This window comes from Zingiber officinale, chromosome 3A (genome assembly GCF_018446385.1).
Source record: "Zingiber officinale cultivar Zhangliang chromosome 3A, Zo_v1.1, whole genome shotgun sequence".
Lineage (NCBI taxonomy): Eukaryota > Viridiplantae > Streptophyta > Magnoliopsida > Zingiberales > Zingiberaceae > Zingiber > Zingiber officinale.
This window is the reverse complement of record NC_055990.1, coordinates 156,583,870-156,602,408: the sequence shown is the minus strand read 5'-3', so window position 1 is coordinate 156,602,408 and position 18,539 is coordinate 156,583,870. Positions and strand designations below refer to the sequence as shown.

The following is an 18,539-nucleotide window of genomic DNA, read 5'->3' as shown; positions in this document are numbered from 1 at the left end:
AGTAGGCATTTTTTTTATTAGGTTTAGATTTAAACATAGTTAGTATATACAAATGAATAGTATTTTCTTTTATTTTATTTTTTTAATAATGTAGGTGTCCGACGAATCTGAGAGATAAATGACTTTCCCCAGTAATCCAGGGAGAACAGTTATGCACACCTAGAGTGTTATGGGGCTCTTTTGCTTTTGTATCTAAATGGACACCGTACTATAGTTTTCTTTGTCTCTCAATAAAGTGGTGGACTGAGTTGATTTGGGCTTCTAATGACTCTAGTTGCTTCTCAAGCTTCTTGTTTTTTTTTTAGTCTTATTTAAAGAGTTGGACAAGCTATCAATAGTTTCGAATAATTTTGTTAACTAAAGGAGAGGTGATCTCACTGTTGCTTTTGTTCAATGTTCCCCTTCGCTATTGCTATATTCCTCCTCATTACTTGTAGAAAATACATTATCATCATCTCGTGCTATCGGTTCCTTCTCCTTCTTCTTGCTTCTCTTCAATCTTGGACACTCATTATTTGAGCGCTTTTCAAAATTTTCAGACATGACTTACATTTATGTACGAAACCGGCATACATGTTGCTTAATCTTTATGGAAAAAATATTGTTTCCTTTGTAAACTTATTATTCTTGTGCAACAGTTCCACAACATACTAATAAAAAAAAATAACGAAAAACCTAAGGTAGTCTTTAAAATGAAAAAACAGTGAAAGACGATAATGGTGAAAGTAGTTAGGAAAATGGTTTCTACTTTGTCATCAGTTTGACCATGGTGTTTAAAAGATCACAATTTAAGTTAAATATGAACTAATATCGATGTGTCTAAGTGTGCTAGTTGATTTTGCTGATCATAGACTAAGCTTGAATGATGACATCATGAAGGAGTGAGGATCAAAGAAGGCCTGAAAGTTTGTGGATGGTCAACAAGCTTGGAGAAGAATCTAAAGATGCGACTCATGTACTGTGCGTGGATGTTGTACTTTAGAATTTGTTTCAAGTAGAATGATTGTTTAAGATGGAATCTTCCTTGTAAATAGAGTTATTGCTGTACTACAAAAAAGAAAGTTTGGAGCATCCAGAGACGAATGACGGGAGTTTATAAAAAGGGCAGATCATCCAATACATAATCGCAAAAAATTGCAGGAACAACGAAAAGAGGCATATTATCAGAGTATGGAAGCTATAAATCCAACCTTAATTGCATCAGTCCATGGTTTTGGAAAAGTGTATTTACAAGGGAGTAGTTACCCTCCCATTATACATGCTGTTCCACAGATCCAAAAGATACAAAGTGTTCTCTTCATTATTCTCTACACATCTTACATGACCAAGAAAGGAGTAATAGCCTTATCAGTATATAGACATTTGAGATATGTGCCAAACCTCAAAGCAAGATTTAGAGTGCAGGTCATTGGACACTGACGTTGGATGAGTGACAATGAACTCCTATGACTAAATGGATTGATCAACAGCTCTTTGTTCTTCAAAATTGTAGGGTCCAGCCAGCATGCAGGGAAAAAGTTTGGAGGACTTGATCCACCAAATTCTCGAGGAAAAAAATCTGTAAGCTGGAGATTTTTTTCAATCACTCTCCACAGTTTAATCATATTGTATCTCCTCTTCTTTTCCATTCTTCATAATGAACAATCCAACCATGTCAGGTTTTTATTGGTCTCTCAAAAATCCAAAAATAAACATTGACTCATAATAAGAGAAATATTGTTGTATTCAGTAGCTTCTTGTATGGGAGAGTGGATCATAATCGTAAGCTTCACCTGCCTTGACAAAACGTCCCTTCACCCGTCTTCTAATATCTGCCCTGGCCTTACGTGAAGCATATCTGATAGTTTTCTCAAACCTGTTGATCACGGAAGATGGAAAATAAGAAACTAGCGTGACCAAGTATATACAATTCAACCTAAATTCAAAAGTTCTTGGCACATAACATAGACAATAACAGAATTGTGCATAATAATCATAAAATATGTTACTAGCATTTTGGTGCAACTCCGTGTTATTCAAGCTTGGTTAAGACTCTGACATGAATGTGGATATAAATATTTGGCATGACTATTTCAAAATAAATTTAAACGTGATCAATGGAGTACAGTGTCCACTCAAAGTGCCAATCTCTAACTGCAGTATGCCGCATATACATGGAAAGGGTTGATGAAGTGCCTGATTATGTTAGTTAGATGTATAGACTTGATATAAGTGGAAGAAATAAGAGAGTGGAAAATAAATAAAAATTGTAACTATGAAGGGGAGTCTTGGTGCAACGGTAAAATTGTTGCTTTGTGACCAAAAGGTCACGGGTTCGAATCCTGGAAACAGTCTCTTGTAAAAAAGTAGGGTAAGATTGCGTACAATAGATCCTTCTCTGGGACCCCACATAGCGGGAGCTTCGTGCACCGGACTGCATGGTAATATAGTTTTGTATAGTACTCAATAAAGCGATAAGATCCATGAAGTTGACCCCAAATGATGGTAGTTGAAGCAGAAGAATTACTTATTCTGCCTACAACAATAAAGTAGACTGACAGTACTTCATTTAGTGGATTTAGTTCACGTATGCTTTACCTCTTCATATTAATATTGTATAGGTCAGCTGGAGTTTGAAGAGTTGTCTGACATAATATACATATCAAATAGTTTATCTAAGATATTCTTTGTATGCTAACAGTGTATGGAGACCTTAAGCTTCAACGTGCATGGACAAGAACACCACAAACTTATGCAGGTTTTATAACTAGTTTAAATGATTAAACTTGGCAACAAAGCAAAGCTAATCAACGTTTTAGTTCCATGGAGATGCCCATCGTCAAGATTGTGGGAAATGGAAATTCATGTGTAATGGTTCAACTTTTAAGCGGCAGAAAAGCAAGTTGCTGGTCACATTGCACTCATCACAAAACGTGGATCCCTGGAGAAATAGAATGTATTTTATTTATAACAGCCAAATGTAGACCCAGAAGAACATAAATGGAACAGTAAGAGGAATTCCATTACCAAGTATAAGACTATAAACGGAGAAGTTAGGATCACACACAAACTTTACACCCTTGTTATTAGTAAGTTCTTAAATTTGTTGTCACATTGTCAATGGTAAACTTATTAGTGAAGCCCCCATAGGATCTCATCCAAACACTTTACAGGAAGGTAAATTGGCCACCAAGTAAATGTCCTAATCCTTTAGTTGGTTGCTCAGTATATATACACACACACACACAAAGAGAAAAGGAGAGAGAAACAGTGAAAAATTAGTATACTAGGTCAATATAAATCCTAAATAGGCAAGTTTTAAGGAGTTGAGGTCAAAACTTACTTCCGTTGTTTCTTCTTTTCCTTGTAGCGTATAAGAGCAGTTTCCCTGCCAGAAGTAGGTATTGAGGAGCTCCCTGGACCAGCATAGAACCAAGGTGGTCCACCCATTAAAGGCATTTCTGACATTCCACAATCTAGATAATCTCCAGGATTGCTTTCACCAGTTACACCAGAAAAGGAAAATGATACAGCTGATTGAACTTGGTAAACTGGTAAACGCTCGCTAGAATCTGCAATTCCTCCAGGATTGGACATCATAGAATCAGCAGATACCGCTTTGCTGCATGTTGCTGCCATTTGCTGAACCTTTCCAGCAATAACATCCAAATACGATGATCAGATTCCGATATCACTATTGCTTCATTGTTTGAGTAGATTAAGAAAGGAATTGAAACAGCTGCTAAATTTAATAGTCATGCTGCCATCATTGATCAAACCATTGCTTACATCTGTCAGTTTACATTATTGAAAAGGTTGACCTAAAGAGTTCAGATTATCCGACAAGGGTTCATGGTTAGGCTGGGTTTGGGTGCATAGATAGGAAGAGGGGGAAAGGGAAACACTCACAACTTTGCACATGGGATTAATCAATCATGTGCAATTTGTATTACTTTCCCTCTCCCACTCCTTACCCCTCCTATCTTTCCATCTAAGTAAACCCAGCCTTCCTAGCAGGAAGTTTGACAAAAATATTATGATACTCATTATCAGTTATATTTACGTTTTTCTTTCTAAAATAGCATCAATTTATTTAATTAAACTTGATAAATCTGGAAATAATTACGAAGAACATTCATTCTTCTTGAAATAACCACAAAAGTTTCTTTTTGAAGCAGATTAAAACTCTGGTTTTCTACTAGGCAAACAGATTTCCAATAGTGTTTCTCACTAAAGGTTTCATGCAATTCTATAATATAGGTTTGCACCAAAGAAAGAAATTGAGTAGATAACTCAAGTTCAGTTGGTATCTAAGGATAGAAGCAATTTCTTATGAATGCCACTTGATTTGAGTGGAAATATGAAATGCCACAACATTTACCTCTTCTAACAAGTCATCATTGCAAATGGAATTGGTAGCAGAATTGTCCTTCATGTCAAAGTAACTATCTATTCCAGCATCATCAAAAAGATCCCCAGTTTGGTTATGAGATGCACCAAAGAGTTCCTCATAATTCTCAAATTTATTGTCCACATCATCCATGGCGAAACCATCATAGAAATCTTTGCAGAATTCAATATCAACAGCTCCAGGACAACACGGCTGTAACATGAAAGTATGAAATCCATTAGTGTATGCTGAGACAAAATCATGAGGCCAACCATTCTCAGAAATTATCCTGGAGAATTGCACTGGTTTCCCACATAATTGCAAAGGTAAAATGGTTCTCACTAGGGAAAGTGTGCATTAAGCACCTTCAGATTACATATTGTTGTACTTCTTAGTTGCCTATTCATCACATTTATCATCTTCAGATTACATATTGTTTTATGGATTCTTCTGATTTCCATAAAACTAAGTGCCATAGATAGGCAGCTGAAAAGCACAACAATATGAAATCTGAAGGAGCTTAAGGCACACTTTCAAATATTAACACACCTTGGGTGTTGTAGAATCCACCGAAGCAGCTTGTTCCTCAGCACTACAAGACATGGCATTGACTGCAGCTGCTGAAAATGATTCAGCCAAGTGATTGCTCTCATCATTTGCACTCAGCACATTCTTTGTTCTACTGCTGCCACTATTGGCAGTACTACAGTTCTCTGGAGGTCCCCACCAATTGTTGGCATTGTTCTCATTGATAGTCTCCAATCCTTGTTCACAAGGAATCTCTTTGATTTGAGGGTACTCAAAGAAAGACCATATTCTTGAAAATTCTGCTGCTGATGGACAGCCTGAGTAGCAGTTGATTGTCTGCCTCTGGTGTTCTGAAGTCAATGTTGAACCAACATGGCCATTCCAATCACAATTTTGGCAAAGGGAGGCATTTTCTTCGACGCACCTAACTGCAGCAGGTTGTGTCATGCACCGATCACATAACAGTGTACGTGAATGCCGCCGAGAAAGAGAATTTGCAGAATGGATGTTCCGGTCACAAGATAAGCATAAGGAAGCTGCATCAGACCTACAGTAGACAACAGATCTTTGTTCTGTGCAGAAATCACAATGTCGGACCATGCTTGCTTCACTGGAAGAGAATAGCTTAGCTGGTAAGTACAATGGCTCTCGACAAGATTTCAGAATAAATAGCACAGATTAATACTTCTCCCTAAAACTTTATAAGCATCAAACTAATTAATCTCCCAGTCAGAAAAAATGCTGGAAGAAAGAGGAAACTAAGGCCTTTGCTCAGCAGTTAATCAAATGAAACTGCACTCCTAGAAAGTTTAAGAACCATAACGGCTTTGATCCACTGAATCTCTCCAACATACAGTCTGCAAAAGAGCAACTCCTTTTATATTTACCGATTACTCTTATCTAATTGGCAAATCAAGAATTATGAATTTGTGATGGAAAATTCAGATTTTTGAATGTCTCTAGCTGATTTTTTTTCCCTTCAACTCGCTAAGCTAAAAAGAACATATATAAGGGAGAAAAAAAAGTCAAGTCGAATTTTCAACCTCAACCACAAACCATTAGCAATCGTCATCTCTAATAATGGACTTTCTTGATTTTCAAAATAATAAATTTTCACTGACCACTCCAGCCAATAATTTTGTTAGGTAAAGAAGTTTGAATAACGTTACAAACAAATCGATGCAAACTGGCAAATGACAGACATAGAGAACTCTCTTCTTCTTCTTTTTTTTGACATAGTCTTATTCAATTTAAGTTTCCATCAAATTCAAAGAAAAATCCGGCAGTTAAGAAGGAGTTGGAAAAAAAGTCTAATTTAGAACACGAAACAGCAAGCTAAGAGCCAGAGGCCTCTTTACAACTAAACCAACCATATTTTCCCCCATTAGTTCTTCCCTTTCACTTGCAAATCAGCAGAAAAAACACACAAGAGGGCACTAGAAACAAATCTTTCCTACTTAAACGTCAAACCTCCAAATATCCTCACTTCAGAAGAAAACTCCAACTGATCGCTCATTTAGAGCGGCAGATACGCAAATCATACAGAAAAAAAAGGACAAACATCACTATGATCGAGCCGTTACCTATGCCGAATCCTCTTCGCGAGCTTCCTCGCCTCCTCCGTCCCTGGCAATTAGAACAGAAACCCTAGCATAAAGTAGTCGATCTGAGAAGCTCGGAGATTCGATTGCCCTCCCAGAGTAAATTGAGATAGAGATGACGAGAGGCAGAGAGACGGAATAGGATTAAAACACAGGACAGCCTGTGGGACCCGCAAAAAGTGCAACGCCTTTGCGCTTTCTAGTGGCACTGTTGTAATATAACCATATTGTTGGGGCTAAACCCAACCCTTTTCCGCCACTTATTCGCGAGACGGAATCAAAGCGACAAAGACAAGCGAGTCACGAAAGCGAACAAAACTTCTATGACGATAATGCCCATCTCCTTTTATCTAAACTGCGTAATTCTCCTGATTCAGGTTCGAAGGGACAACCGGGCCCGCTCACCCACGAGTCCGGACTCCGGAGGATTGCATTAGCTCGCCAGCGCATTCCTTCAGATCGTGAAACTGCACGAGGACGGCCAAGATCATCCTGGGACTGCACCGAGAAAACACGGACGTTTGTACGGCCACGTGTTCGAGCATCTCAGCCGTCGGATGAGTCACGAGGCAATTTCGCGTTAGTCATAGGGCCCAGGTTGCCAAATTTGGAAATGGCAGGGGCAGCTAGGAATGACGGCGTCAGCGGCAGGCTAATCAAGGTCCTCCGACGGTGTCAAGATGGTAATTTCGTTCGGCGGATGGAAGCAGGTGTCGCCGGGAATCAATGCAGCACGTGACCAGACAAAAACGGCGGGCTCCGCTTGATTGGACGTCCAGGCTGGTTGGGTTATCCATAAATCGCATTCGACTGTGCTCGATAGGTACACGTGTCTGCTCTACCGGAGAAGTTCTCGCGGAACAAAGCGATAAGTGTGGCCAGGTGGTAAGTGCTCATTGGCCATCGAGGAAGTATAAGATGACGCCGACGGATCCATATATACATCATCCATATATAATAAATATATTTATTACGAAACGTATAATAAATTTTAAAATTATTAAAATATTTACTTGGGAGATTAAAAAAAACGGTTGAAAGAAAAAAAAATCTATTTAATTTGTAAAAATGATGAATTATTTTATTTTTTTATTTATCAAATGGACCGACACAATTAAGAAGTCAACCCAACTGCCCTGTAGTAGTTTCTTGGCCCACGGACTAGCGAGGCTCGGCTTCCCGAAGATACTTAGAAAGGTCAAATGGCCCACGAAAGCACCAAGGCCTCTCAAGAACAAAAAAAAATAAAATAAAATAAAATTAAAAATATAAAAATTTCAGGATTATAAATAAGGATTTTGATAGTAATCAATATGAAAATTCTCTTATTGCAGCGTACTGTTGGGAATATTCATCCCATTTTCAATTTGTGTGGAGCATATAGTTAACTTTTTTTGAGTGCCGAAAAAGTATGAATTGCAATGTACACATCTTGATTTGAACCTTTATTTTTCTTTAGGGTCTGTTTAGTGTTTGCCAACGCAGCCTCCACTTAAGTTCCAATATAATAGCTGAAGGAACCCGCTGTTTCGGATTTTTTTTTATAATATTATTTTCAATGTTTTTTTTTGAAAACTACAAAATAGGGGTTAATTTCTAAACCCTAGAACATTTGGTGAATGAGAAGCTACTCTGTGTAATTTCATTTTTTTAAAAATAAATTTATAGTTTTACTAAAAGAAAAAGAGTTGAATTATTTGAGGCATAATTGCATAATTAATTTTTGTCTTATAATAACTCAATATAGATAGCAAATCAAGAGAGTGATCATGAATAAAAAATTGATAATTTTGCCTTTGGTTCGATAAGGATATTAATACAACTTTGATAATTATTAAATCGCAGGCAACATTTTAGAAGAAACTATTAATTTTGATACATTAAAATGCAATTAACTTTAAAAAAATCCAGACTATATGGAAAACTGTACAGCCGTTCGATGTAGAAAAGGGACCGGCACAGCCCATCGCTTCCGGAAACAACTCATCGAGACTATAAAATGCAAATGCCGTAACGACGCCTTCCGAATCATCGCGCGTCTCGAAGTTCTCGATTCATTTGTGATTTGATTTCGCCTCATTCGCCGCTCGAATCCGGTGGTGGCGAGGTAGATTCAAGCGTATCTGGTCTTAGTTCCTAGGATATTGCATTCATTCTGTGGAATTTCGATTTGAATACCCCAACGCTCGCGTCTCGACGGTCTTATCTGGTTCCCAATTATTTATCTTCTGGATATGCTTTTTCCTGCCGTTTCTTGCGAATTCATTATAGTCGAAATTGTGGAGATTTCCAAGTTTTGATCTTGATTGTTCTTATGGACGGGGAATATTCTTTTCTTAATGCTATCTCGTCATTTTCATAGTTTGTTTTTGTTTGCACCGATTTCGAGGGATTAGTGGTTGGAGACTTAGGGTATTTCTTCTTCTCGTTGTCGTCTCAATGAATTAGAGTGATTATTGATCACCATCTCATGTATGTACGTTGAGGCTTTCTACTTTTTATATTAGCAAATAAAACTTTTTAATATTCCATTGATATTAGTATTGCATACCTCTAGTCTGTGGAACTAATTATTTCACGGTCCTTGTTTATGCTAGGTTTGGTGTGGGTTTATACTGATTTATTCTTAATTACCATGTTATTATTTTTGTTGTTTGCTACGATAGTAAGGAAGGTTCACATTCAGGAAGCTTTTGAAATGTTTTGGGGGAACTTTTATTTAATTTGTTTGTAGAAGCTTTGTTCTTTATTAATCATGTATGATATTGATTATGTATTATTTCATGTTACTGAACGGGACTGAATGCCAGGAGGTTTTAATCAGGTGGAACCATTTCAACTGGATGTGGTGAAATCTTCGCCCTTGTATGGTGGAAAAATGAGTAACGTCTATTACAGGACTGAAAGATCTGCCTCAGGTAAATGTATCGATGATATTGATCATATATTGAAATCATCATGTTGACATTCCTTTTACAAAAGAAAAGACCATAGGTTTGCATCTCAATTGTAAAAGATCTCTATTTTCAAAGGCCATCCGTTCATGTGGTTTTACGAGGAGAATTTCTGCAGTATGGAGCACAATCTGATTTTTGAATTTACTAATGTTCAGCAAATTGTTATGCAAACATCTTCATGATGACATATATTTGAATGCGCAATTATAAAAACTGGACAAATTGGTTCGAATGCTAATTTTCTATACATGTTTTCATTTCGGTGTAAGTTTGATTTCCAGTGTTTGGAGATTTTTCAAAACCTTGTGGACTTATGGAATCTATTTTAAAAATATTTTTGTTTTTGATGCTTCCTATTTTATGTTGACTGCAACACTGAATATAGTAATCACCCTGAAGTATGCAGGTACACTTGTTACATGGCTATATAGGGAAAGCATAGTTATACAATGCCAAAAATACATGGATATAGTTCCAGGACAAACATAATTTTATAATGCCAAAAGTTCATCATATATAGTCTCAGAACAATCATATATTTAAATGCCAAAAGTACATTAGAAAATATTTTGTGTACATGTTGACTAGTAGCTCATGATATGCTTTTCCAATGGACTGCGGTCCTGATCATGAAAAGTCTATGTTGTATGTGGTTTATACGAGAACCAGAAGCTAAATTCCCTTCTAATACTTTGTTACAACAGTTCAAAAGAGGAAAGTGAAGGAGCTTATGCTCAAAAGTGACAATCGAATCTGTGCTGATTGCGGTGCTCCAGATCCAAAATGGGCGTAAGTAACATTATTTGTTATGCCAGTAAACTTCAGGCTCATCACTGACATTTTTCAGTATGAAATATAATTACCTAACTATTGCTTTTTCTTCAATTGGAGCTAACCCACTAGTTTTTTTGTCCATATATTAACTTGCCCATGGAACTCACTCGTTGACACTTTCTTGATAATTTTTTTTCATTAGTTTTCTTATTAACTAGACGGCTGCACTTAAATGAGATTAGAATATGTAGTTTTCTTGAGGAAATACATTTTTAGAAAGATGCACTAATTTGTACTTTCTGATTGTTGTATATACCAACTTCTTGTCTCCTTATCCTAAAAGGAAGATTTTGTAACACTATGGTATGGCCATCCATATTTTATGGATTTGGAAAGGAATATGTACAAGATGTTAATTTAGTAAAAATGAGAATACTAAGATGGAGACTTAGAGTTACTAGAAATGATCAAATAAAAAAATGCTAATAAATCAAGAACATTTTGTGTCCTCCAATAGATTATAAAATGAGACATAATAGGTTGAGATTGTATTGACATGTTCAAAGTCGATAAATATATTCTAATTAGAAAAGATGAAGATATTTTATTGGGAGGTGTAAAGGGTAGAGGAACACCTAAAAGAAAAATCTGAGAATCTTGATGATTTGCTTGTCACTGCAGGTCTGCTAATATTGGCGTCTTTATCTGTTTGAAATGCAGTGATGTTCATAGGAGTCTTGGGGAGGACATTTCAAAGGTATCTTCAATTTGTGATTTTTTTTTTGTTTGCATTTGTTCGTAGGTATTAGCCGACCCGACCTGTTTGATGCTGGTTAGACATTGTTCCAATTGATCAGGTCAAGTTTCTTGAGTTATGGCCAATTTATGTCCTCCACCCACCTCTAGTTGGAAGACTGGACTCTAATTTTTCACTAGCTAATATGCTGAGCCTTTGCATTTGGTATATCTACGATTTTTCTTAAATTAACCAGAAATTACTAATGTAGCAGCAAAACATGTCTGTGTGTACTCTAAGACTACTTATATAGAAAACTATGCACCATCCTAAATAGAGTTTTGTTTTGATCAAGGTTTAAAGTAACATTTTATGCTGGAGTTTCAATTTTCAGCCATGCCAACACTTACCATGCTCTAAAGCATGTCGAGATCAACTCTATAATGTCTTTCCGCTTAACTTGTTTACCATTTATTATAAGTCAATAGCAATTAGAAAATAAATCAAATTAAAGTATAGAGAAACAGGTCTCAAACATATAACAAGCATCTAATATATATTTTGGTTGACTATTGGCACTTGGTCTTGATCAACACTTGAAAGCATATAACTTAAATTTTATAGGTATTATTAGAGGATGAAGAGTTACTTAAATATTTTTGTCTTGCTATTGTAACATTCAGGTTTTATCAGTGACTTTAGACGAGTGGTCTGAAGGTGATATTGATTCCATGTTTGAGGTTGGTGGGAACTCTTATGCTAATTCAATTTATGAGGCTTTTCTTCCCAAGGATTATCGAAAGCCTAGATCTAACTCAAGTTATGATGATCGGAGCAAATTCATCAGGTGCAGGACACAGTCTACAAGCGCAAATATTGTATATATTTTTATTCATCTCTCTCTCTCTCTCTGTGTAGATCCAAGTATGAGACACAAGAATTCTTAAAACCAAGTTTGCGTATTGTGTCTTCGAAGATGTCTTTCAGTTCTGTTGAATCCAAAAATAGCTTAAATTACAGGATTGACTCCAACAGTTCAACTAAGTCAGTAAGTTTTGCATGCTTCATCTGCCCTTTACAAGTGATCAAGAACTAGTCAACATTCTGTTTTTTTACACATTCCAAAATCAGCATGTTCAAAACTATTATTTGTAAGCTTTGTTATCGAATATGACTACAAAGCATTAATGATTGAATCATTATCCTTGATGGTAAGGTTCTTATGTTGATAACAGGTAGAGAGCAGACAATTCATTGGAGATTTAAAGGTCAAGGTTGTAAGAGGTTCAAATTTAGCTGTCAGGGATATGTTTAGCAGTGATCCATATGTTATATTGACTCTTGGGGAACAGGCAAGTTGTTCAATTTTAGTTAATGAACCTTCATCATCAAATCATGTCTACCTCAGTAATTGTTTATTCCCTGTGCCTGTCCTGATGTTAATTGGTGTCACTGTTTCAGAAAGCTCAGACAACAGTAAAACAGAGCAACTTGAATCCAGTGTGGAATGAAGAGCTTAAGTTTTCAGTTCCTGAAAATTATGTCGCTTTGAAACTGGTTAGTTTGAGTTGCTTATATTAGGAGAATTCATGAACATGCTTTTTGTCGATGGAAACACAAAAGAGTAACTGATTCACGTTTACACCCTGTTTTTTCTCTGTTTCATCTAAACAGCAAGTATATGACCAAGATGTTTTTTCTGCCGATGATATAATGGGTGAAGCTGAGATTGATCTTCAACCCTTGATCACAGCTGCTATGGCTTTCGGGGATCCTGAGCTTCTCGGTAACATGCAGATCGGGAAATGGTTACAGACAAATGACAACGCACTTATCGATGACAGCACTATCAACATTATAGACGGAAAAGTAAAGCAAGAGGTCTTTCTGAAGTTGCAGAACGTGGAGTCTGGAGAAATAGAATTAGAACTAGAATGGACTCCGCTGGATGAATAGGTATGAGTCTCCTTTTATATTACGTCGTATTAGTAACCTTCTGTGAAATGTATTGTAGGTATGTAGATCATATCAGATGCAAAGGCTTTCTATCTCATATAAAAATGTGTGATTAAACTCTTATTTTAACTGTAAATTAGACTTTTCATTTGCTTAACAGCAACCAGGACATAGTTACACTTGCAGCATACACAATAATGCAGTTCTTAAATAGTAATTAATGAACATTTGAGGGTCATTTGCCTCTCCATTCTAACCCAAAACTTAATCAACAAGTAGTAATCCAAAACACACCTCCGTAATTAGCTTTACTTTACTATGTCTGTCCCAGAGCCACTACCTCCTCCTCAACCACATCCGCCGGCGGCGAACCCGATCCTCGATCGCCCGACGTCGTACGCCACACTAAAGGTCTGCTGCTGCGTGTTTCCGATTATAGCCACGTCGCCGGAGGGCGCGAACGCCAGGCACGTCGTCGACTCATCAACGTCGATCATCACGTTCTTCGCCGGCAGGCTCAGCGCCGCGCCTCCCTGAAAGACCAACTCCACCGGCGGAACCGCCAGCCTGCTCAGGCTTCCGACGAAGCACGTGTCCAGGATCGAGTACGCCGGCGCCCGCCGGTACCGCTTGAGCGCCGCCGCTACTGCTCGACTCAGCGCGTCGTACACGTCGCTGGGAAGCCGCGTGATGACGGTCCCGGAGTCGATGATCGTCTGCATGCTACTAGGCACCGAAATGACTCGGCCATCGACGGTGATGCTGGTTAGCCGGAGGAAGTAGAGGGACTCGTCGAGGGAGCTCGAGACCAAGGGGGTGTAGGAAAAGCGGCCGGGGTTGTAGGAGCCGATTGAGAGGTAGCCGGACGAAGAGGTGGAGGGGAGGCAGTAGGAGAAGGCGTTTCCGGTGACGGGGGCGAGCTGGGATAGGAGGGAGAGGCGGTTACGGGCAAGGCCGATGAGGCCGGCGGAACGGCCGAAAAGGCCCTCGTTGTCTTGTCCGCAGCCATAGACGAACCCAGGTAGGCGTAGATCGCGTGCCAGGGAGAGAACATCCTCGCTGAGGTAGCCGATGGAGAAGGAGCTGTCGCCGTAGCTAGCCTCGTAGATGCATACGTTGGAGACAGAGCAAGCGGGAGGATTGAGGGTGCTGGACTCGAGGCCGCCGCACTCTGAAGCCGAGCAAGGGAGGGAGCGGTAGGTGGAGGAAGCAGAGGGATCGAAAACAGAGCCTACCTGGGAGTGGCAGTAGACGCGGCAGGGGGAGCACTGGACCCAGGAGAAGGAGGAGCCGGTGTCGACGACGACGGCGTAGGACTTGGACGGAGTGCCGAGACCTATGCGGGTGATGTAGTTGCCGACGCCGAGGGAAGTACCCTTTGAGAGGGGGACGGAGACGGCGTCGGGGCGGAGCAAAGGGGAGGAGGAGGCGCGGGAGATGGTGGCGGTGGTCTTGGAGAGGCGGGAGGTGAGGGCTTGGACGCGGGCAGCGTCGTGGGAGAGGACTGTGGAGAAGGGAAGAGGGGCGACGAAGGGGGCCGGAGAGCAGGGGCTCCGCGGGTGGTGGAGCGCGAAGTGGATGCCGGAGCTGTTGTTGAGATGAACATGCCGAGCTGCTGTTGGATTGGAGAAGAAGGGCAAGTAAGTCATTTCCAACCATCAAAACATCCAAATACATTTTTTTAAATTTTTTTTTTTATGTGCTCCATTAAATTGGCGTTGGTCAAGATAAATAAAACAATAATAATGAAATTGTGAAAAAAGGGTATATTTTCTACAAAATAATTTCCATGAATCCTCTATCCATCATAAGCCTAATATGATCAAGAATTGGAACTAAATTCGATCAATCCTTCTTTAGAATATCAAGAGCAAATTAATAAGAAATTAATTGAGATAAAATAGAGTACCACTAAATTTGGAGGAGCATATGGAAGCATCCAAAGCAAACGCTCTTCCGAGAAGAAGGAAGAAGAAGCAGAGATGGAGAAGCAACCCCATCTCTTATCTCTACTCGGCCTACAGATTTGTGGTCTTAGTTGATTCTTTCACACGTTAATTAGTGTGGTCTTTATTGAAGTGCCAGTCGAGGCCACTGGTGGCTGGCGGTCAAGGGGTGGCTTTCATCTTTTTGAAAAAGAGTAGTGGGTAGAAAATCCAAATGTTAGCTAGAATTTCATAACTAGTTTTTTTAATATATAATAAAATGTAAATCTATGGAGACCACACTATTATTTATAAAAGAAGTTGCATTATAAAGTTGACTAAAAACTTCATTACTACTCAATGAAACAACCAAACTCTTAACAAACTAAAGAATCTAATGGCAACGCTAGCTAGAAAGTCCCTAGATACTATTGTGAATAAGTGGGGCCCATATATGTATGGCCATCTTGGTCAAGATGCTTCGTGAGGTAAGCAATCAATTATAGCTCCTTCCCTTAAGTGGTGGAATTATTATATGATTTTAAACTATTTAAAAGAAACGTACGACTAATCCAGTTTTAGTTACACATATGCTTGAGTTTTAGTTACACAATAATTTGTGCTCAAATTATTGTATTTTTATGATGCTCACGTTGCTAATTTGCTATAGGACATGTAAAGGATATGCAGTACCCAGTGAAGTACGCACTAGGCCGTGCATGTTTTTTCGTTCGGCATAAGACTTTAAAAGATGCCTAATCATAAATGACAAGTCACTCTCTTTATAAAAAATGACCTTTGACAGTGCACTCTACTACTACTACTACTTTAAACATGCGTATACGTAAGCTACTCTTCCATGAAGTGGGACCTCTCGCTAGAAAACTAAACCATATAGATAGATATAATATATACATGTGAATTAGAAGTATTACCAACCGTTTAGTGACCATGTGACCTGTTTGGAATCAGCTATTGTGGATACCAATCTAATGATTCTGAAGTGACAAGCAAACTTCCAGATGTGTAGTGAATGACTGAAGATAGTAACATTATTTACTTACAGAATTATTGGAACTGGTCAACGGCCACCATCAATCAAAAAAACTTGTCAACGGCCACCATCAAGTTTGATCAAGAGACGTGCAAGACTCTATAAAGAGTGCGTCAGCATGAATCATTAGAAAGCTATATTATGGAGACATTTAATGAATATTCTGCACATCCTTGATTCAGTAGATTCACTCTTCTTTAATGCTACGATAGTTATTTTAGATGACATTCGATTCACTCAATCGGAATGAAAAAATAGATATAAGTTTCGGTATTATTTTTACAAATAATATTTGAAAATAGATATAAGTTTCGGTATTATTTTTAAAAATAATATTTGATTAGTTAAATATTTTCAATCGGAATGAATCTAAATGTTTTTTTTATCTTTAAACAAAAATAAGAGAAAAAAATTAGATATGAAAGAAAGTTAAATGTGAGAGAAAAATATGATAAGAGAGAATGATAAAAGAGAAAGTGTGATGAGAAAAAAATAAAGAGAGGAAAAGTACGGTGAGAGAAAATGAGGAGAGAGAGCATGATAATAGAGATTGAGGAGAGAAAAAATATGATAAGAGAGAAAGTGTGATAATAAAAAATGAAGAGACGGAAAGTGTAATGAGAGAAAATGAGGAGAGAGAAAGTATGATGAGAAAGAACAAGAAGAGAGACAAATATGTTAAAGGTATTTTTGTCCAAAACTTAAATTTCATTCTCATTCTTATCAAAACTCAAGGGAAGAGGTGAGTTTTATCAATATCTAAGTTTTTAAATTTTATTCTAAAATATTGATTTTATTCCCTTCAATCAAACGAATAAATTCATTTCATCATTCCTAAACCCCAAACTAAATGCCTTCTTAATTGGTCTGAATCCTCCTATGCTCGACCCAAGAGGCCCAAAGCATTCGGCTTGTATACGTCTGAATCCCGACCTTGTAGTCCTTATCTAATCATGCATCGTTTGTCGCCACACCTTTGCGATCTTGGCCGTTCGATTTGTACGCCGACAAACTGTAATGGATCTATGCCCGGCAGAAAGCCACAGCGACGACGGTGGTCGATATCAGGCGTCTTCCGTGCGACTGCAAGGGAAGGTAACAGTGGTGTAGTTCGCTGCTGCTTCCGGATACTTTACCACAAAATCCGGAGCTGGGAGGTGGAGGCGGGGACCACGGTAAGGGCGATGGCCATGAGGGATCTTGTCACCGGAGGGGCTGCATGCATCGTCCTGGGAAGCCCTCATCCTCGAATCCCTTTGACGCCCTCGCCAACGCGATCTTTAGATCATCGTCTAAGACACATGTAGCTTATTTCTTCCTCTTATTCTTTTGTTCGAGTTGTTCCTTGCCTTTGGAATTGTGATTCAATGTTATCCATACTCCTTGGTGTCGAAAGCTTGATCTTCCTTATCTTGTCTTGGGACTTCTCTGCTGAGAAAGTTACTCACTTTTTGGTTTCTAAGTTGCTCTTGGGTTAATATCGAAGCGCCTTTGTTTGCGTTAGCATTAACCACATGTTTATTGATACGGCGAGTATGACACGAAGGTCAATCAACATAGATGTTGAGCTAGATTACGATCATGAGGGGTCAATGGAATCCTCTCTATCCAACTAAGTACATGTCAGTCTTCCAAGTTGACCCATCAATTTTCTTGGTAGAGCAGAATTGACCCTCCAATCTTCTCTACATAGCAAAGTCAACCAATCAGGGCAACCCGCCATATCAATCTTCCAGGGTCGATCCGTCAAATTCAATTGGTCAGTCTTCCAAGGCCGACCTTTCAAGGCTGACCTTTCAAGGCCGACCCACCAGATACTACCAGCCAGTCTTCCAAGGTAGATCCGCCAAGCTTCACTTATGACTAGGGCTTTTCACCACCCACCTTCACTCACCAGGATTTCCCTCTGCCTAATTTCACTCACTTAGACTTTTCACCTAACTTTACTCACCAAGATTTTCCTTTATCTAGCTTCACTCACTAAGACTTTTCACCTGGTTTCATTTGCCAAAATTTCCCTCTACGTAGGTTCACTCAATAGGATTTTTCACCTAACTTTACTCACTAGGATTTCCACACCAAGTGTCCGGTCAACACTGGCTCACTTGAATTTTCTTCTTCTTCAAACCTTCCAGTTGGTCTTGTCCTTGCCTAACCTCTAGTTAGGACTTCCCAGTCAAGTATCCGGTCAACCTTGACTTACTTGACTTTTCTAGTCAACCTTTGACTGTCAATATCCCATATGGACAATTTCACCTGCAATCTCCATACATTATCAAACATTAAGACTAAAACTTGAGCTAACTCAAGCTTAGTTTACCTGGTTAACCTTGAGCAAGAGGAAATTGTACCAACACATCTCATCAGCATTTCATCTCTCACCACTTCTAGATGGGATCATCTATATCTAATAGCAATTTCATGTTATTTAATCCAGCCCAAATCTTAAACTTGGATCTCGCCTACTAATCTTGAATGGACGTCTATCAAAACCTCAAAGCATAGTTTGAGGAGGAAGAATCTATTTTAAGGAAACTACTTGAAAGAAGATCCCAACATCTTTTTTGCACTCGGACTTGAGAGTCTCCACTCGGAGTCGGGAGTCAGGAGTTTGCACTAAGGACTTGAACTTGAAAGTT

The 18,539-nt window shown here is 38.7% G+C and overlaps 3 protein-coding genes across 6 annotated transcripts; 1 reads left to right on the top strand and 2 right to left on the bottom strand.

Annotated features, from left to right (window-relative positions):
* Positions 1-1,154: 1,154 nt before the first annotated feature.
* On the bottom strand, positions 1,155-6,621 carry LOC122052973 (zinc finger protein CONSTANS-LIKE 10-like). Of its 2 annotated transcripts, none has more exons than XM_042614760.1 (5): positions 6,481-6,621; positions 4,919-5,507; positions 4,361-4,582; positions 3,323-3,627; positions 1,155-1,855 (listed from the first exon to the last, which is right to left on the bottom strand). In XM_042614760.1, the coding sequence occupies exons 2-5, from the start codon at positions 5,495-5,497 to the stop codon at positions 1,726-1,728; spliced, it is 1,236 nt and encodes a 411-aa protein (XP_042470694.1). In that variant the 5' UTR covers positions 5,498-5,507; positions 6,481-6,621; the 3' UTR covers positions 1,155-1,725. The 2 variants fall into 2 exon arrangements, with proteins under 2 accessions (XP_042470694.1, XP_042470695.1); XM_042614761.1 differs by having other exon boundaries at positions 3,323-3,621.
* A 1,875-nt stretch (positions 6,622-8,496) lies between these two features.
* On the top strand, positions 8,497-13,044 carry LOC122052972 (ADP-ribosylation factor GTPase-activating protein AGD12-like). 3 transcript variants are annotated; one of them, XM_042614759.1, is made up of 9 exons: positions 8,497-8,605; positions 9,309-9,416; positions 10,160-10,244; positions 10,950-10,986; positions 11,649-11,812; positions 11,884-12,013; positions 12,201-12,317; positions 12,427-12,522; positions 12,640-13,044. In XM_042614759.1, the coding sequence occupies exons 2-9, from the start codon at positions 9,377-9,379 to the stop codon at positions 12,919-12,921; spliced, it is 951 nt and encodes a 316-aa protein (XP_042470693.1). In that variant the 5' UTR covers positions 8,497-8,605; positions 9,309-9,376; the 3' UTR covers positions 12,922-13,044. The 3 variants fall into 3 exon arrangements, with proteins under 3 accessions (XP_042470693.1, XP_042470691.1, XP_042470692.1); XM_042614757.1 differs by having other exon boundaries at positions 8,499-8,605; positions 10,911-10,986; XM_042614758.1 differs by having other exon boundaries at positions 8,587-8,605; positions 9,323-9,416; positions 10,911-10,986.
* Positions 13,045-15,012, bottom strand: LOC122052971 (aspartyl protease family protein At5g10770-like). The gene is made up of 2 exons (XM_042614755.1): positions 14,831-15,012; positions 13,045-14,536 (listed from the first exon to the last, which is right to left on the bottom strand). Exons 1-2 carry the CDS (start codon positions 14,919-14,921, stop codon positions 13,269-13,271), a joined length of 1,359 nt encoding a protein of 452 aa, XP_042470689.1. The 5' UTR covers positions 14,922-15,012; the 3' UTR covers positions 13,045-13,268.
* Between the last annotated feature and the right edge of the window lie 3,527 nt (positions 15,013-18,539).

Excerpts from the sequence above, each read along its gene's own strand:
- LOC122052973 (XM_042614760.1), bottom strand. The coding sequence starts at position 5,497 with ATGGTCCGACATTGTGATTTCTGCACAGAACAAAGATCTGTTGTCTAC. Across the intron at positions 4,583-4,918 it reads TGGATTCTACAACACCCAAG|CCGTGTTGTCCTGGAGCTGT; the intron begins GTGTGTTAATAT and ends TTCATGTTACAG. Across the intron at positions 1,856-3,322 it reads GAAAAGAAGAAACAACGGAA|GTTTGAGAAAACTATCAGAT; the intron begins GTAAGTTTTGAC and ends CGTGATCAACAG.
- LOC122052972 (XM_042614757.1), top strand. The coding sequence starts at position 9,377 with ATGAGTAACGTCTATTACAGGACTGAAAGATCTGCCTCAG. Across the intron at positions 10,245-10,910 it reads GCTCCAGATCCAAAATGGGC|GTCTGCTAATATTGGCGTCT; the intron begins GTAAGTAACATT and ends TTGTCACTGCAG. Across the intron at positions 10,987-11,648 it reads TTGGGGAGGACATTTCAAAG|GTTTTATCAGTGACTTTAGA; the intron begins GTATCTTCAATT and ends TGTAACATTCAG.
- LOC122052971 (XM_042614755.1), bottom strand. The coding sequence starts at position 14,921 with ATGGGGTTGCTTCTCCATCTCTGCTTCTTCTTCCTTCTTCTCGGAAGA. Across the intron at positions 14,537-14,830 it reads ATGCTCCTCCAAATTTAGTG|CAGCTCGGCATGTTCATCTC; the intron begins GTACTCTATTTT and ends CCAATCCAACAG.